The sequence below is a fragment of the Mesitornis unicolor genome, unplaced genomic scaffold, assembly GCF_000695765.1.
Source record: "Mesitornis unicolor isolate BGI_N332 unplaced genomic scaffold, ASM69576v1 scaffold22109, whole genome shotgun sequence".
Lineage (NCBI taxonomy): Eukaryota > Metazoa > Chordata > Aves > Mesitornithiformes > Mesitornithidae > Mesitornis > Mesitornis unicolor.
The window spans coordinates 52,282-69,961 of record NW_010208267.1 but is presented as its reverse complement, the minus strand read 5'-3'; the positions used below and the strand labels follow the sequence as shown (position 1 = coordinate 69,961).

Here is a 17,680-nt window from a genome sequence, read left to right as displayed (position 1 = left end):
CTTCTCTTCATCTTTGTAACCCTGCACCATAGTGAAGCTAACTTATTTATGTAGTTGGGTTGTATGCAGCAAATGGTGATCTTACAATATGAAATTTGTCTGTTCTTATGTTAAGTGACTATTCTCATGTTTACTTGAGGAGTACAAATCTGCAAAGTCTGAGGTGGGGACACCAAACCTGTCTTTGGTGTTGTGGTGTCCCTAAGTAAACTGTGCAACAGTAACTTGATTTCTCGAAGTTCACAAATTAAACAAGGAAGAAATGGTTCAGCATTTTCCTAGTTTACTGCAGGTCGTTAGTTATTTGATAAGTAAGGGAAGAGTTTAATTCCAACCTTCCCTCATTTATCAAAGCTTGATCTAGCTGAGCTCACGCAGAACGATGACTTGGCAAATACATGGAAGTCTTGTATAGCAGATGTGCTATTTCTCATACCAAACTGAGTTTGTTTGCCCTTCCTGAAAGCAGTTGTTGTGGTGAGTGTTGCTGTGCAGAACAAGACTTCTACTTCCCTTTAATGGTGTTAGATCTTAAAAACAGCCTTACATGTGGAGGCTGTAGATAACACATGGCGCTCTGCTTGCTGCACAGCTGATGGAACATGTTAATGCCAATATCTACCCAGGACTGGTAAACTGCTGGTGGGACAGTGCTGATACCATGCTCCAGCCTGCTAGAGGCCAGGCTTGGTGGATCAGGGATTCTGGTTTTGGTTTTGTTCCCCTGCCAGCCACAGCAGCACAGCTGAGTGTTGCACCTGGCTATTTCACCTAGGAAGAGAACCACAGACAATGTTAAGATAGAATATTTAATATGGAGTTAATGTACCATTGACTTTCTGTTCCTTTTCACTGCAGCTTTTGAAGAACTTAAAAGTCATGTCAGATACCACCAGCTAAGCAGCTGCATGGCCATCTCTCCACACCATGAAAAGCAAAGCCTGACAACACTTTGCATAACCACCACCTCATAACCCCTCAAACCTTATTCCTGTCCGTGCCATGCAAATAAACACAACCCCAATTTGTACAAAGTACTGTATCATTTCCTGAAATAAGGCATTTGACTGAGGACCAGCTCTTAGCAGTTTTAATCTTACTGTCACCTTTCTGTTAAGAATGTGTAAAATTATAAATGGACCAAAATTATCTGACAAATCCTAACGCCAACAGTGAGGGTGGGCAGAAAGGAGTGTTACCAAGTTAGAGGATCCATTAGAAAACCCATGAAAACAATGGACCTTAAAAGTGAAATTCTGTTATTCGGAAGCTATATATCTTTTTTTTTTTTCTCCCGAATTCATTGTATCAGCAGTTCATTTTGGACCATGTTTGTGTGCATCCTCTTGTTTCTTTATAACTCTCTTTCTTTGTGTGTACTTTGCCATATTCCTTTTACTAAAGTTTTCGTGATAAATGGTGTGGAACAAGTTATAATATTAATCTTTTACAGGAAATTATGTAATTTTTTATAATGGTTTTCAGTAAAAATATTTTTATAAAATCCTTTGCCATCTAAAGATTTTGTTACTTACTCAATTATTATCTCAGTATATAACTTCTTTATTAAAAGTCTGATTCTCTAATAAAGTGCATGGAAGTTTTCAAGACCTATGCTAGTTACTTTTGTGCTATTCATAAATTTTGTATATATAGGTATGATACTTCTAATTCCAATATTTGCATTAGTCACTATTTAAGAGAGGGCACATAAAATTGAAAACATCAACCTATAAGTAGTTGTATGCAAGTAAATTCAGATGTGTGATTTTTCCCTTGATACACACATTAAGCCGCTTGTCAGTGTTGGGAATAGATAGATCCCTGGGGCTGGTTCCAGTGCCATCTGCCAGTTAATTATTTAACACTTTTAAACAAGACACTTCAAGTGTCTCATGTTTTCATTTGGTTTGGTGGGTTTTTTTAGATCTGATCTTTCCTTAAGCAGATTTTGTGAACTTAAGTATGTGCAAATATAAAATTAGTTTCAGGTGCTTTCATCCTAGGAGAAAACACTTTGTGGGCAATTTGCAGCTTGAGTCATAAAGGTGACTTGTCACCAGTCTTGTTTGTTCTATCAACTATTCTGTATTAAACTACTTAAATAATTAATACTTCTTTTTTTTCCCTCTGTTAGCATGGAGGAGTCTATGTAAAAAGAAGTGCCAAATTCAACGAAAAAGAAATGAGACAGAAGTTGCGGGCCCAGATAAAAGCTGAGACGCCGGTAAGATTAAACCTTTCTTCCCCTGCTTTTCCTCATTTCTTTGACTTTTTTTTAATGGCAAAGGCTCTTTGAAGAAATGAGCCATGCCTGATACCTACAAACTGCAAGATAGTAATCATAGATTTGTTTTCTTTCTGTATGTTTATAGTTATTTTCTGTGACTAGAGTGATACCCTTAATTACACTTAGGAAAATTTGACTAGTCACTTATGGATGATACGGACTTTCTGATTCTGTCTGTAGAGGGCAGGCTGGATCTGAACTGAGTCTTAGTAGCTGAGCTGTAGCACGTTCCTTGAGCAACCACAATCAATGTTTCCAGTGTTTCAGAACAGCATTTTGACTACTGTATGCTTGTCAGAGACTGGTATTTTTGTAGAATATCAGTTGTTTGATCTTCTTAAAGTCAAGAACCATTCTTGCTGTATCTTAATTAGTCATCCCAATGATCAATCATTTTTAATGGCAGTGACATCTTAGAACTGAGTAACTTTTCTGCTATGCCTGGAGGAGAAAAAAAAAACCCAAACAAAAAACCAAACACTTGATAATTTTCTATTTGAAGAATGATTGTGAGTGCCAAGTGACTTTTCTCATGACTCTCTATGGTTTGTGGCTCAGTGGTTAGAATCACTGTGCTTTGCTTCTATTACTTGCTGTGCATTAAAATGTTTTCTGCCTTTTGGCTAGACTTAAGAAAACCAACTCAGCAAGCCTTGATATAGAACAGTTACACTTTAATTTTATTTAAAATGATGTGATTAGGACTTGCCATTCCAAATATTAGGTGGCAAACCTTTTATAAGCTGAGGTTTAGATAAAAGGAGTGCATAGGTTGTTTTGACCTTCATAATAGTAGTTTTTTGTTTGGTTGGTTGGCTTTTTTTGTAAAGCAGCCCTGTTTAAGACAGTACTCAAACTAATTTTGTCTTGAACTAAGATTTAGCATGAACGGGGGTTTTTGTTTTAATTGTAATTAAGGTATGAAAGTGGATCTGTTTCCAGTTTCTACCATATAAGCTATAATGACCAGAAGTATATTACAACAACTCAACTTTTTCTGTCCATTGTCTAGTCTAATGATGTCTACATGGAGAAGATGGTCGTATTCAATAGTGGTAACTTGGGCCTGCATTACCAGGGAGGGTCTTGGAATGCTAAAAGGTTGCATTGCATCAAGTTATTTCTTGTATGTCAGAGACAAAGATTCTACTTTCTGTAAAACTTGTGGTGTAATGGACTAAGCAAAGCCAAATTGCAGGATGTATGAAACATTTGTAGTCATACTCCTAAGCAATTGCTCCCCCTGCAGAGTGCTGATTAAGTTTGCTTTAATTAGTCTAGATGAATTATCCTAGCAGGGTGTTTTCCTGCATAGGCCTGTGGATTTCTTGCTAGCCAAAGGGGCAGCTTCTGGTTGAGTCTGGCTTCCCTCTGTACCCTCTAAAATGCAGGGGTTTGTTGTAATAATAAGATTTTGATTGTGATGAGAGTCTTGATTTGAACTCTGCATTAAATTAGTCTACTTTATAGAAACGTGGATTTTTTTTAATACAGCCTTAGGAAGATGTGCCTAGAAACTCATCTAATACTGCATCTCTTTGGAAACCTGCAGCTGATGTTCAGGGTTGGTCCAGTGCTATCAACGGACAGGACAGGATACTGTGTGATTTTAGCCCAATTGGAATGTAAGGGGAAGTTAAAACATAAAGCTTTTCTTTAAAGCTACATCCGCCATGTGTTCTGCTTTCCATGGTGCATGTCTACATGTGATCAATAAATTAAATAAATCCAGGCGGCTTTTTTTTGGGGGATCACCTTTCTTCTCCCTCCTCAGTTTTGTGTGTGATTGAAAACCTATACCTGACCCTTCCAAGCTAATGCCAAATGCATTTGGGACCACTGGAGTCCACTTGCGTAAATTTGGTTTGTGGTGTAATTTGGCTCTCAGGAAGTTCAGTGGTGTTGGAAATGGGCACAGAACCTGAACGTGCTTACAAAGTAGTTGTTGCCATTTTCCTCCTAGTATCTAGGGTAGCAGTACAGGAGGAGAGAAGTGTAACTGCTGCAGAAACGCATTCTGGTTTAAATCTCTTTCAGTCTAACCATATAGGGAGTGACACTTAAGTTTTACGAAGCCACAGCTGTCAAAAGATACTTACCAAGACAGACGTTTGGGGTAAAAGACACAGACCACTGAGTTGTCATTTGAGGGAAGAGTAAACTTTCTGTAATCCACTTTATCTGAGAATTTAAATGTAAATCCTGTAAATGTCCTTTAACCTATAATTACTACTGAAAGAAGAACATGATAACCTGTGTCCTTACTGTATTATTCATGAAGAAACTTTGCAGTTCTGCAACTCAGTGTGACATTCACAAGCAACCATAGTGCTTTCAAAATGAAGACATTTTAATCAGTAAAGCAAGTATGCCCTGAACTCATCAACTTCATGCAAAAATAATGACTTTACTACTCTGGAATTTTTATTAAAGTATATGCAGTGCATGGTGCAGCTCAGGGTGGGCTTTTCCTTGGTTTAGTGAGCAGCTGTTGCTTGGTCATTCTGTGTGAATGTGGTGGAGTTCTTTTTTTTGTAATGTAGTGTTAGAGCAGAGCTTGCCTTTCAGCTGCAAAGGGAAGAATTATGTGCCAATAGAGAGGAGATGGATGGGAATCTGTGTTAAGGGTCACTTTGTTATTTACAGTTTCTCTCCACATACAGTTTAAACAAAAGAATCCAAGTGATTAATGTTCAGTCTGTCTGGAGCCATCCCTGTTCCCATTCAGAAACTGGAGACGTGTAGGAAGGCAGAACCAGTCCTCTGTTCTCAGGAGCACAGCGAGACCTTTGGTTGGTTTACTGCCTCGTGGCATCTGGTGGTTCCTTTTTTTTTTTCTTTTTCCTTTTCTTTTAATGAAAAGTAAATTGGAGGTAGAACACAAACAGGAAAAATAAAGCAGCCTCTTGGCCTTTACTTTCACAGCAGAACTGGGTTAGTGATGTGGTAAGCTTGATTTCGTGTTGGGACAGCGGGCTGCATGATGCTCCATGCTCTCCTTGTCTCACAACTTCCACCTGCCCTGAACAGCCCCTTTTCCTGCTCTCTTGTTTGCAGCCGATCCACCCTTCTTCCCATATGCAGCACAGCAATATTAGGCACGCACAAAACTCTGATGTGAGACTGAAGTGCTGTTGCACCTGTGTTTCCTTAGTGGACATCTTGAACTAATAAATTATCTTATTTCTCCCTGGAAATTATTTTGCTTCTCAAACTGCCATTGAACTCTACACTGAAATGGTTTATTATTGGGCCTTCTGTTGGCAAAACTCAGGGGTGACAACGTGATTTTGTTTAAAATTACATAAAATCTGTCTGGTTGTAAACAAATTGCAATCTTACGTCTTATGAGAGCAGAGACTCTCACACGGTTTGAAGGACATTTTTTGTGTTAATGTTGTTTTAATATAAGCCATAACAAGATAAACACATTTCTCAATGTAACAGTATATTGAGCTGGCACTTGATGTACTCAATCTGCTTGTTTTATAAAGTTAACTCTTCTGAACAGCAATCTATTCAGTTTGATAACTGAAAACATAACTTATGTTTCTTTTTATCATGCAGCGAGAGTAAGAAATCTGCATTCTGAGATGTGGGATTTAACCCAGTACAGCCAGTATTTAGCTGGTTACTGTGTGCTTTGTTTTTGTCATTCAGTCACAGAATAAATCTTTGTCATATACAGCAGTACCAACCAAACAGTAAAAACCTGGAGGGGACAAATACAATTAATACAACTGCTGTAAGGCTTAATGTAATTATTTGGTCATATGGTTACTAATTTGCAAACCCTTGACAACTTCTTTGTAAATCCTGAATATCCTTGACTGCTTTCCTCACGTCTCCTTTTGTATTTTATTTCAGTTATACCAGGTATGCGTTCTCATACCATATCTTTTTCCAGTTATTGATCTGCATGTTAATGTTTCTTACTCAGTTCACCAGAAGCATATCTTTTAGACAGTGATCTAGATGGATTCCAATATGAATCTGTCTAGTTGTCAGGATACGATAATAAAAAGAATAGTGAAACCAAGCAAATCCATTATGATTTTGAACTTTGAAAAAAAAAATATTTAATTGTTTTCCCCTTGTCAACCACTTGGGAACAACACAGCAATTTTTTCTATGTCATTTTGAATACCAGCACTGTATTTTGCAGACACTGTGATAAAGTGTATAACTTTTATGTAGCTAATTGCCCTAAATAAAAAATTCTGTATAAAAAATTTCCTTAGCTGCAGCTAGTGTTTCTAGGGAATTGAAATGCTCGTACAACTCAGCAGTTCTTAATCCTAGTTCAGGGGAGCTTATTTAGTTATTAAAATCTTGGAGATTTGTAGTTCTTACAATCTTTGGAAATGGTGGTTAAGGATTTAGCTTCTGCTGCCTCTGGTGGGAGAAGAGAAAATCCAGTCATGCAGGTCGATTTGGCAGGCTGAATGGCACTAGCAGAACGTGTTGTGCAGGACTGTATGCGAGTGTAAGTAGGATATCTATTTACATTAATGAATTTTACTCAGGTAAAGTAGTCCTAATGAGCTCCATGTTAGGTTTATATATGCTGAATTTAAAGCAAATGCCACTTCTCCATCTTGCTGATACGCTTTCAATTCAAAGATATTCAGATTCTGATGAACAGACCTGTTCAGCTGCTTGTGTTTTAGAGGTTTACAAGTATAATTGAAATCACTTCAGCCCCTGCTTTGTATTACACATGTAGATACTGTTCTCTGTTGTGTAATCAGCTTTCTATAGGTGATTATCCGCTTTGAAGACCAGTAACATTTTTGCAGTCTTTCAAGTGTTGATCCCTGTACCAGGGATGGTATCCCTGTCCTGCAGGCTTCTCTTTCTTTGCTCTGTCAGTTATTACCAGTTACAGCCATTGCATTCAGTCTTTAATGGTCAGGGGAGTAACCTCATCTTGAAGTACCAAATTATGTGATTTGAATATAAGCACATTTATGATTAAACAAATAAATAAATGTATCTGGTTTTTAACATTATGCCCTTTCCAGCTAACCCTGAAAATTTTACTTAATCACTGAAATATCTCAACAGTGTACTTCATAGATGAAATGTATACATGGCTGGGGCAAGTGTGGACTGCAGTTGGGTCTAAGGATTCCTGTACTTATCCCTGTGCTTATGCTACTGTCATGTTATAAAAAAGTAAGCACCTTGCCTCTTAAACCCATTTTATTTCGTACTTTCCCCACCAAATCTATATACAACTTGGGTGTCTGCTGGTCCTTGAACATTCTTGAACTTCACCTGCCTCTGCAATCCGCCAGTTCTTCTCCTCCCCCTGACAAATACAGCCTTTCCTCTAGCTCTCTACTCCACTCTAATGACACCATTTTCTCTATTCTTAATTTTTTTTTCTTTTTATCCTGCCTGATTCTAGGCTGTGTACTCAGATCTCCTCTTTCTTTGTCTGCTGCTTGTTTCACTAGTTGGCACAGTTTCTAGATTTCTTCCCTCCTCTGCATTTTAGCACATCTTTCAGCCTTTTCTCTGACTGCAACCATTGGGTGCAAATACCAGCACACTCTGATATTTTGTGAGCTAGAAGGGCAAAGTTATATTCCTGTGTGTCTCTTTCTGAGTTTTTATTTAACTTTATATCATTTCATGCTGGGCTCTTCCACTTGTCAGGGTCTTCCTGTACTTGCTGATAATCCTCCTTGGACTGTTTTGTAAATCCACTATCTCTTTTTCTTTCAAGTATTTTTGAGACTCATTTCTGCAAAGATAACAATTTAAGTAGTTTGACTAGGCAGAGTAGACATGATGTTTCTGCAAATGTGTCATGTTCAGCTCCATGCTAGCATTTGTGGCCGTAGCCTTTTCTTCTGCAGATGAGTCCCCAGTATGAAATTTTCAGTGCTTAAGTGATGTTTTGCATCAGCTTTGTATGGAGGAGATTATGCAAGACACACAAAGAGAGAGATGTAAATGTCTGATCTGTTACAAAAGCAAATAGGAAAGTAATCAAATTTGACTGTTTCTATTTGCGTACATAATTTTACACTCAGATATGCAGATACTTAGGCAACCTTTACCTGTGTAATGATTTAAGAACTCATAGACATACAGTTGTTGGTGAGTAGGAAAGCAAACTAATTTACTTGGGAAATCTAACCTTGCAGACATGCATGGTTAAAAGAATGTGATTTTGAAGGTCAAATTATGCTGAACTATGAGTTTGAGTGCATAACGTATTTAATATCTAATAGCGAGATGCATAAAGTCACATAAGGTAGCTGATCTATCATAATTTCAATTAGTAGTATTTCTGATTATCAGTGGAACTAAATGTATAGTTAAGTATAAGGAAAGACTGTATGCGAGATCAGTATTAAAAAAAAAAAAAAGGCAGTCATCTGTGACATACCTGACTGTCTTTTCAAAATCTCCTCTTATCCTACATAACGAAACCAATGCTCTTGCTGATAGCGGCTGCTCCTGACTTGCTAGCTTTTGTTGCCACATGCTATTTCCCTTTCTAAATCACCTGGGCAACTTTCTGTGGTATACATTCAGGGAAAATTATTTTGAACCTCAAACAGTAAGTTTCTTAGAGCTAAGAAGTTTTAGCTCAAGTATTGTGAATTTCTTTGGATCCTTGCAGTAATTGATGGTGTGAACTAAATACAATATGGACCTATCAAGTGATGACAGTTTCTACAAAAGGAATCAGTTTACGTTCGTTATAAGAACTTGTCTGTTTTGTTTCTTTTTAATCCCACAGATGTATTTAGTGATTTTTCCAGAGGGTACTCGTTACAATCCAGAAATACCAAAAGTCATTGCAGATAGTCAATCATTTGCTGAAAAGGAAGGTAAGCAAAGAAAGTTTTGAAATAATTCTTTTGTAACAGTGTTAACAGATGTTATATAAAAATGTTATACAGTATGAAGATGTTCTCACCTTAACTGGACTGTTTAGCCTGCCTGATTGATACTTAGGGGTTAGAGTAGCATAAGCCAGCATTTCTCTTGCCACAGAGTAACATGAGAGTAGCTTATATACAGACATTTTGTGCCTTTCACATTGTGCTAGAGTATTAATTCTCAACAAAGCTCTCTTTAGTTTCTATCTGTATCTGTGTATTTGTGGACACTTCTTTTCTTGCTCCTTCAGAGACATGAGAATTATCTACACTAGGTCAGGGCACTGTTATATCTAAGTTGACATTATAACTCCAGTTACAGTTGTTACTTGATATAAAGAATATTTTGCATAAAATTCTTGTGCCTTGAAAGAAAAAGCCTTTTCTCACTTCATTTTTAGTTACTGTTAGTGCTACTATAGCTTTTGGTTTTGTTCCTCACTCACTTTCCAGTCTTGCCCTTCCTTGGTTGAACTTTATTCTGTAGTGACTTTGACTGTTGGTGTCGTCTCTGTAACCAGAGATGGAATTACTTCATCTTTGGAAAGGCTTGCAATAAAGTCGAAGGGTCCCAAGCTTTTTTGTTTTTTTTCTCACGTCATATGCACAGTACACGTAAACTTTTAAAGTCCAACAATTTAGTGAACATGCTTCCTGGCTTTGTTTTTTCCTGTTGACCAGAAGTGAAATAATTCACTCTAAAGGTAAACAAAGAATAACAAATAGGTCTGGTAAATTCATTTATGTGACACACTGAAATGAATTCACAAGTCTGTGAATCAGCCTGTTGATATCATCAAGCTATTAAGTATTGTTAGCTCTAGTCCAAAAGGATATATGCTTTTCTTCTCCTCCTTGGGAAGAACGGTATTTGTTTGCGTGTATGAGCAGGAGAGCTTAAGTCATAATGTATTTATTCATTGCTTCAATTTCCTGTCGGAAATGAAAGTCAAATGTTTCATTTAAGCTGGTGGTTCTTTGAGAGTTCAGAGCGGCTGTTTGATAGGAATTTTTTTCCTCTCCTTTTTCAGGGAAAAGAAAGGCCTCTCATCATTATTATTTTAATAAACCTCTTAATTGTATCTCTGCAGCCTGCAAAACAAACACTGCTTTTGTGCTTTCAGAGTATCTGTTCATTTATTCTAGTGCTTTTCTCTCAGGTATTGGTCTGCTTTTATTTTGTGAGGGTTACTCCTTTTAAAAACTCTCAATAAAATATTTATAAAACAGGAGTCATCTCCAGTACTAGTGCAGAGAATCGTTTTTATCTGCTTTTCCCCACAGCTAAATTCTTTTGCTGTTGGTCTCTCCTCAACTTTTTATATGGAGAAAATGGGAAACAGTCTGCATGAGGCCCTGCTCTAAGATTGATACTTGCTTGAATTAGAGCATCCCTTGTACAAGCATGCTGAGAAGCAGAGGTGCTGACGCTGAAAGCTGCATACCAAACTCTTCTGATGGCTAAGAGCCACGAGGCACATACCAGTATAAAACACAAACCAGTACATCAGGGAGCTGCAAGGACAGGGAACTCACATGGCCACCAGCAAGATGATGGCACATCATCCCTCAGGTCCCTATCAGGCTGTCCAAAATACTGGTTTTGGTTTAGTAGTTTTGCAGAGAAGAATTATGAAAAGGTTTTGTGGGGTTTGTGTTTACTTTTATTCTCCATGGGCTGGATTCTACTAGAAAACGTTTATTGGTTTAAGCAGAATTATTGGGCTGAACTGAATTACCTAGTCTTAGTGTGACCAGTTGGTGAGCTGCACCTCATATCTTGATGTTCTTTTTAAGTAAACACCAGTTGTGGACACACTTTCTACCTCCAGTTCAACAAAAAAAAGAAATTTAAAAAAACCAAAAGAACTTAGGTTGATGTCCAAAGGAATATTTTGACATTGCTGGTTTCAACTATTGTGTCTTTCCTTATTGATAAGAATATATAAATAAATCTTATCTGTCTCTGAATAGGATGGAAGGATATCAAACAGCAAAAGAATTTAAAGGTGATTGAGGTCACCCTTGAAAGAGAGGCAGCTTTTTGAAATCCCTCATGTTACAGTTTGTTGTGCCATAGACTTGGTTTCTACACAAAATCTTGACTCATAGCAAGAGCAGATGGTTTTCCTCTTTCTGAAACAGACAAATCAAACACACAGGCTAGATCAAATAGATCTGGGTATGAGTGAGGTGAGCCTGAAGGCTGTAAAGCACAGGGAAACTTCTAGGGAAGGAGTAGGGCCATGTACTTTCTTACTATTTTTAGAAAGAAATAAAGGATATAATACAGTAAAAAAATTGAATGCATGGACTGGTCTTTCAAATTTGTCATTAACTCCTTTGCCAAGTTCAAGTTAAATGTACTGCCAGGTTTTTGTTAATTAAGACCAAAGAATGCCCAAAACATCTAGAGGTAAAATTGATAAAATTAGAGTATTCATATTCATGGTTTTTATGTTGGAGACTGACACGGCCTTCAGCACTGATAGATTTGACACAGCAAAATTCTACTCTAATTAAGTTAAACTCCGTTGCAAGTTCTGTCCACAGTGGTTTTCATTAAGATACAGAAAGCTGCTTACTTCCAGGAATACTGGCTTTGTGGTGATGAACTGAGAATATTGTCATCTAAGGGTAATGCTGGTACCCTCAGAAAATGAAGATTACTCGTTCCACACATTTTACAAATGGCAGAAAATTTCAATTGCATCAGATTCTTACCCGGGATAGAAAAGAAAACATTTTAAAATCAAAATACATTGGTTTGGTTACACTGGGAAAGGAATCTTTTAAGCCTGGATGTTTTTAGTGGTACTGAACTATAGAACAAAATTTCTGTAAGACCCACAAATACATGGCAATTGTTTCTTGTACCATCTTCTGATACAAAGTCTGTTCCATTTGTATGTTCCTAAAATATATATGTATAGATTTCTGATTATTTTCTAGTAGTCAGATGTCTGTATAATGTTCCAAACAACCACAAATTTCTTAGGTTTAGTAAAATGCTAATTTTCTCCAAATGTTAAAAAATGGCATTTTAAAAATTTGAAAATAAATAGGACTAATCCAAAGCCCTCCTACACATGATGTTACTAACTCTGAAAAGTCAAAGAGAAGGGGGTAAGAAGCTTGTTAAATTTAACTTGGCTTGCTTTTGCTGAATGAAGACGAAACAGTCTTCCCTGGTAAAAGGCATTTATGGAATTTTGTATTAATGTTTAAATTCTAACAAAGGTCATTTAATCAAGCAAACATTTCAGGTATTCATTTATTATCTCTCTTGTTTTTAGGAAGCAAAGTTGCAAATGAAAATGTTTTTTAATGCTAGGTTTATCTTGACTGGTATCATGCTTTCTGCTAAGATGTTTGTATGTGCAGGATATGCTTATCTCAAAATTTTCCCTTCTAGTTCTTGGCATTGGTTTTAGATTGTGTTTTAAAGTAATCTGAAGTATTTAATATCCATAAATGTTATTTGGAACTGTCTTTAAAGAAAATAGCTTTTAGTGATATTTTTTCCACACGCTTTCATGTAAGCAAGCTTGATGTGAAAGTGCACAGTGAGATGTGGGAAGGAAAATACAGGTTTTAAAAAGAGTGGGATGTGGACATTGAGTGGCATTTGAGACATGTACCATTAGGATGAAGAACAGATTTCTGTTATTAAAAGTCATCCATAGGAAATAAAGTTTAGGAAAGCAAGAGGCGGCCTTGTATTTCTGTAGATACCCATCACAGAAGGATGTGTGCCAAAGAGTGGTGTCTCCCATGTTTTGCTGTGGGATGGTCATACCCTTCTTGAGGGGTTCACTTGCATTTCTTTTACCTTAGTTCATGGTAATAGAAAACACATTTTACAAGAGCATGCAATTTTCTAATACTGCCATCAGATGAGTCCTATTTTTGTAAGTCAATGGCATATTAGCATCCAAATGGATGATCTTGCCCACCATGTGTCAATTTGTAAGTCTCACTCTGGACTCTGGTTTCAGTAAGATTTTGATCACTGGGAACATTCCAGAAGGCTGGTGGGAACTCAGTGTTGGGTGAGGATGGGGGACACTCCAGGAACTGCAAAGTTTTCAGTCTAGTATCACTCCTGTGCACACATGCACATGAAAAAAAAATTAAGGAAAGAAAGACCTAATTTGGATTGAAATAATTTAATTGTTTTTCACCCTGCTCTCAGTTTTACAGGGGAGTGGGGGGAGAAACTCAAACTAAATCTCTCATTGTCATGGTTTATGCCAAGTGCCTAACTGAGCACCACAATGCCCCAAAAAGGACTAGTCAAAATAAAGACTGGGAGGGCTTCTCACCACTTAAAAAGGTCGCAGGCAAAAGACAGACTCATCATAAGGAATAAAAAACAAAACAATTTTAATTTGTTACCAACATCAGAGTAGAACAATGGGAGATACAACCAGATCTTAAAGTCAAAACACCTTCCCTCCACCCCTCCCTTCTTCCTGGGCTCAGTTTTTGTTCCTGATTCCTTCACCTTCCCCCTCCCTCTTTGCCTTGAGGCACAGAGGAATAGGAGTGGAGGTTGCAGTTGGTTCATGCCATGTGCTCCTCAGGAGTAGGAAGACAGCCCAATCTCTCTCTCTCTGCTTCCACATTGCTCCCCCATTTCCACAGGGAAAAAAGTCCTCAAAAGTCCAATCTGGGTCTGCCCACAGCTGCAGTCTCCCTCATACATGAACTGCTCCAGCACTCACTGCCCAGAGTCACGGCTTCTTCAGGGGCAGCCGTCCAGGGGCCGCCCCCGGCTCGTGTGGCCCTGCCCCACCAGTGAACTCTACAGGCTGCAGGCCACTCGACCCGGCTCTTGCCACAGGTTGCAAAAAGGGAACCTGGGCTCTGCGTCCTCCTCCTCCTCCTCCTCTCTGTCTTTTCTTTCCTTCAACCGACCTTGGTGTTCTTCAAAGTTGTTCTTCTCATGCCCCACTCCTTTCTCGGCTGCAGGTCTCTTCTGATGGCTCTGGAGTTCCCAGCTCTCTCTCTCTCTTTTTTGGGATGGAGCTGCAGTGGGGCTTAAGCTTAAGCTGTGGTCGGGGCCGGCCAAGCCCAGCCGGGCAGGGCTGGGGCCAGGGCCACACCACCCACACCTGGGGCCACACTGGTCAGGGCCGGTGCCAGAGAGAGCGAGGCATGCCCTGCACCCCCCATTAAATACATGAATTCACAGGGGTGCTGATTGGCTTGGCCCTGGTCAGAGGTGGGTCTGACAAAGGCAAAGGGGGAGCTTTTCAGGTAGCTTCTTAAAGGGCCATCTCCATAGCCCTTCCCCTGTTACCAAAGTCACAACCAAAAACCCCTCACAGAAAACCCAATACACTCATCCACTTTCAGTAAGGGCATAACTTTTGTTGATGAAATGTGGTAATGGTAATATAGTATGCATAGGGTATTTTAATTTAGATCTAGGGAGGTTTTTGTTTGTTTTCATTTAAAAATGTGGGATGTGCACGTGTCAAGGGTACAAATATGACTAATGGAGTCCAATTCTGCAAATGTAGATGGCCTGTCTGCACTCAACAGCTCTGAGTTTTTGGCCTGGATGAAGGGAAGAGGAAGAGAGAACTTCTCCGTAGAGCTGTACTCAACTGTTACATACATAACCTCACCCTGAGAGGTTGGATAAATGACTTTGGCTTGATATTTTTTGTTCTTTTGTGTTTAGATGAAAAAAAAAAGACAGTTCTGTAGATGTTAATGTCTTTGTACTTCCCAAACTAAAATCTTACTTTATTTCATTCGGTTTTCTCGCAGACTTTCTGAAGTAATTCTGCATCTTATTATTGTCTAGTAAGCAGATGACAGTTGAAGTACCATTGCTCACCATATTTCTTCAGCTATTCCCATTCTTTTCATTTTTTTTAATGTCTGTTTTATCATTTAAAAGTCAGCTAACTTAGAAGAGCAAAGCTATAGCATTTTAAGAAAGAGTATTAAATTATTAGACATCTAGTTCATTTTCTTTGGCATTTAAAATAAAATCTCATGACCTCAAATACTTTGACAGAGAGTCCTAACTTAGTATTGCACAACATTAAAAACAGTTTAAGCACAGTGTGTTTTGTGAATTGGAGGCAGGCAGCTTGCCAAGGTAACGATATTGTAACTACTTGGGTTTAAATTCTGTTATGTTGATTTTAGCAAAGATCATGAAGTAACTGCAAGAATGTGTGGTTAATGCTTTTACAAAGCAGATTCTTTAAACGGATGCACTGAACTCCTGTAGTTGCTGCGTGTTTGTCATGCACTGGAGTGTTTCTGAATAATGGATTACGGACTTTCTTTGTGGATTCTAATTAGTTGGATGCTCATTTTGTACTTAAACCCTCAAGAGTTCACTCGTAGGAAATGGAGTAAAAGGGGCTTATTCTATAGTTGCACTGCACAGGCTGTTACTGACCATCTTCATCACCAACACTGGCCATGGATTCAAAAAACACAACGCCAAGTAGTCTTAGGTACCAGAATTAATTTGTCTAGAGGATTCAGTTCTCGGTGAAGTCTGTTCTCCTTTCTTCTTCCCCACAGTAGTAGTTTGAATAAGGGGAAGATGAGTTGGGCAGGAAAGGAATGTTAGTGTTTTTAGAATATATTTGGGAATTTGGACCAACAAGAGTTGTGTTGAGTGGAATATCCACACCAATATCATTGCTGACACAACACTAGAATATTCAGTGCTTCATTTACAGAGTAAACATTTGGAAACACAACATAATTAGCTGTTTGATGTAACAGTTCACAAGCTAAGAAAACACTGCCACTATGTTATGCTTCAAAATATTTACATGATCCATATAACGTTTTGCATAGACAGTTATCACTGTTGCCAGTAAAGCTTAGAACAATGACTTCAGAAGGAGTGCTAGTAAATAACCTTTTATCTATGTGTTCAGACAAGGATATCTTTAGCAAATATTAAGAAATCAAGATAACCATTTATCCTAAATTTTCAACTATAGAAATGTTAGAGCAGGTTAGAAACTAACATTATCTTACAGTATTCAGTAGATATTTTCATAATTTTTAGATCAAAGTATACTTTGCTTATCAAGGGTGAGAAGTTCCGTACAAAATCAGGATATAATATAGTACCTTTTAAACTGATTTTGCAAGAAGAAAGATACCAAGAGCAATATCACAGTACTTTGGTTTAGAAAAAGTTCCATTTTATCTATCAGGAACCAATAGCACCAATGGATGGCTCTTTAAAAGAGTAAGTCAGTGAAAAATAAGGCTAGAAAGGAATAATTGCAATTTTATTCTGATACTTCTCTCTGAAAAAGATACACATCTTACAACAAAATAGTGAACATTTTTGCATAATACGCCTTTTTTTTTTTTCCTAGAAGCACTTTTAAGTAAGTGTGGAAGAGCTGTGTTCAGATCTTGAAAAGGTCTGGGGTTTTTCTTGTCTGTGCGTTCTCATTTTGAAAATCATTGGATGTTAAAATTCTGGAAATAGAATAAAGTTTATACTTTCAAGCCCAGTGTATTTGTGTGTTCTTAAGTATGCTCTAGGTGGAGAAGTGGTCAGCTGAAGCAACCGTGGATACGAAGTACTGTGGTTAAGACCTGCAGAGTGCTCTTAAACCTGATGATCTTATGTCCTTAACATACAAAGCTCTGCGTCCTGACCTGGATGGTTAAGGACAACAGTTGATTTCTGTGACTGTAATAATAAGTCCTCAGTAAGGACTCTTATTGGACAGCCTTTTTGTCATTAATATCCTTTAGGATTTCTGTTTAATCTTCTGCATTTGCTCAGTAGAGCATATGCAGTGTGCACACATGCACACTCTCTCAACTGAGAATTGAGATTAAAAGTAAACCTTCCGTGATTTTTTTGAGTGAGTTTGCTGAAGTTCCTCGGCATAATGTTCCTTTTCTCCATGTAGTCCAGGTTACTTTCAAATACTGTAATTGTTATTCTTTTCCCCCTTCTAGGACTTGCTATATTAAAGCATGTGCTAACGCCACGCGTGAAGGCAACTCACGTAGCCATTGACACAATGAAAGACTATCTGGATGCAGTCTATGACGTGACTGTAGCTTATGAAGGTACTGTGGACCACAAAGGGCAAAGAAGACTGGCACCATCTATGACAGGTGAGTTGATGTATATTAGATGTGCCACAGCTCTATACTTGTTAATATCCAGAACCAACTTCAGGTGCTTTGCAATGCTCTGAAGATAATCTTCACAGTGCTCCAGCCATCTTATCACACCTTGCTAGGGCATTCTTCATCAGTGGCTAAGCTTTACAGTAGTTAGTTACCTGTGACATTCCTGCACTCTCCTTCCCTTCCCTATTCCATGCAGAGAATATTTCTGTAGTCAAATTCTGCATACAGGTGTTCTTTGGAGTTAAAATGAACTTGGGACCATAGGCAGCAGGTGCTATTTATTTTCGTATTTCTTCTAGCACTGGAGTTTGCCATCATCGTGAATTCTCTCTCTTTC

General features: G+C 38.1%; 1 protein-coding gene across 1 annotated transcript in view; it reads left to right on the top strand.

Moving 5' to 3' along the window:
* The window catches only part of AGPAT5 (1-acylglycerol-3-phosphate O-acyltransferase 5), a 37,373-nt gene that overhangs the window by 3,144 nt on the left and 16,549 nt on the right, over window positions 1-17,680 (top strand). Inside the window, exons 3-5 of the mRNA XM_010192450.1 lie at window positions 2,138-2,227; window positions 9,051-9,141; window positions 17,164-17,325. Of these exons, the coding sequence (XP_010190752.1) occupies window positions 2,138-2,227; window positions 9,051-9,141; window positions 17,164-17,325 (343 nt within the window). The remainder of the gene's footprint in view (window positions 1-2,137; window positions 2,228-9,050; window positions 9,142-17,163; window positions 17,326-17,680) is intronic.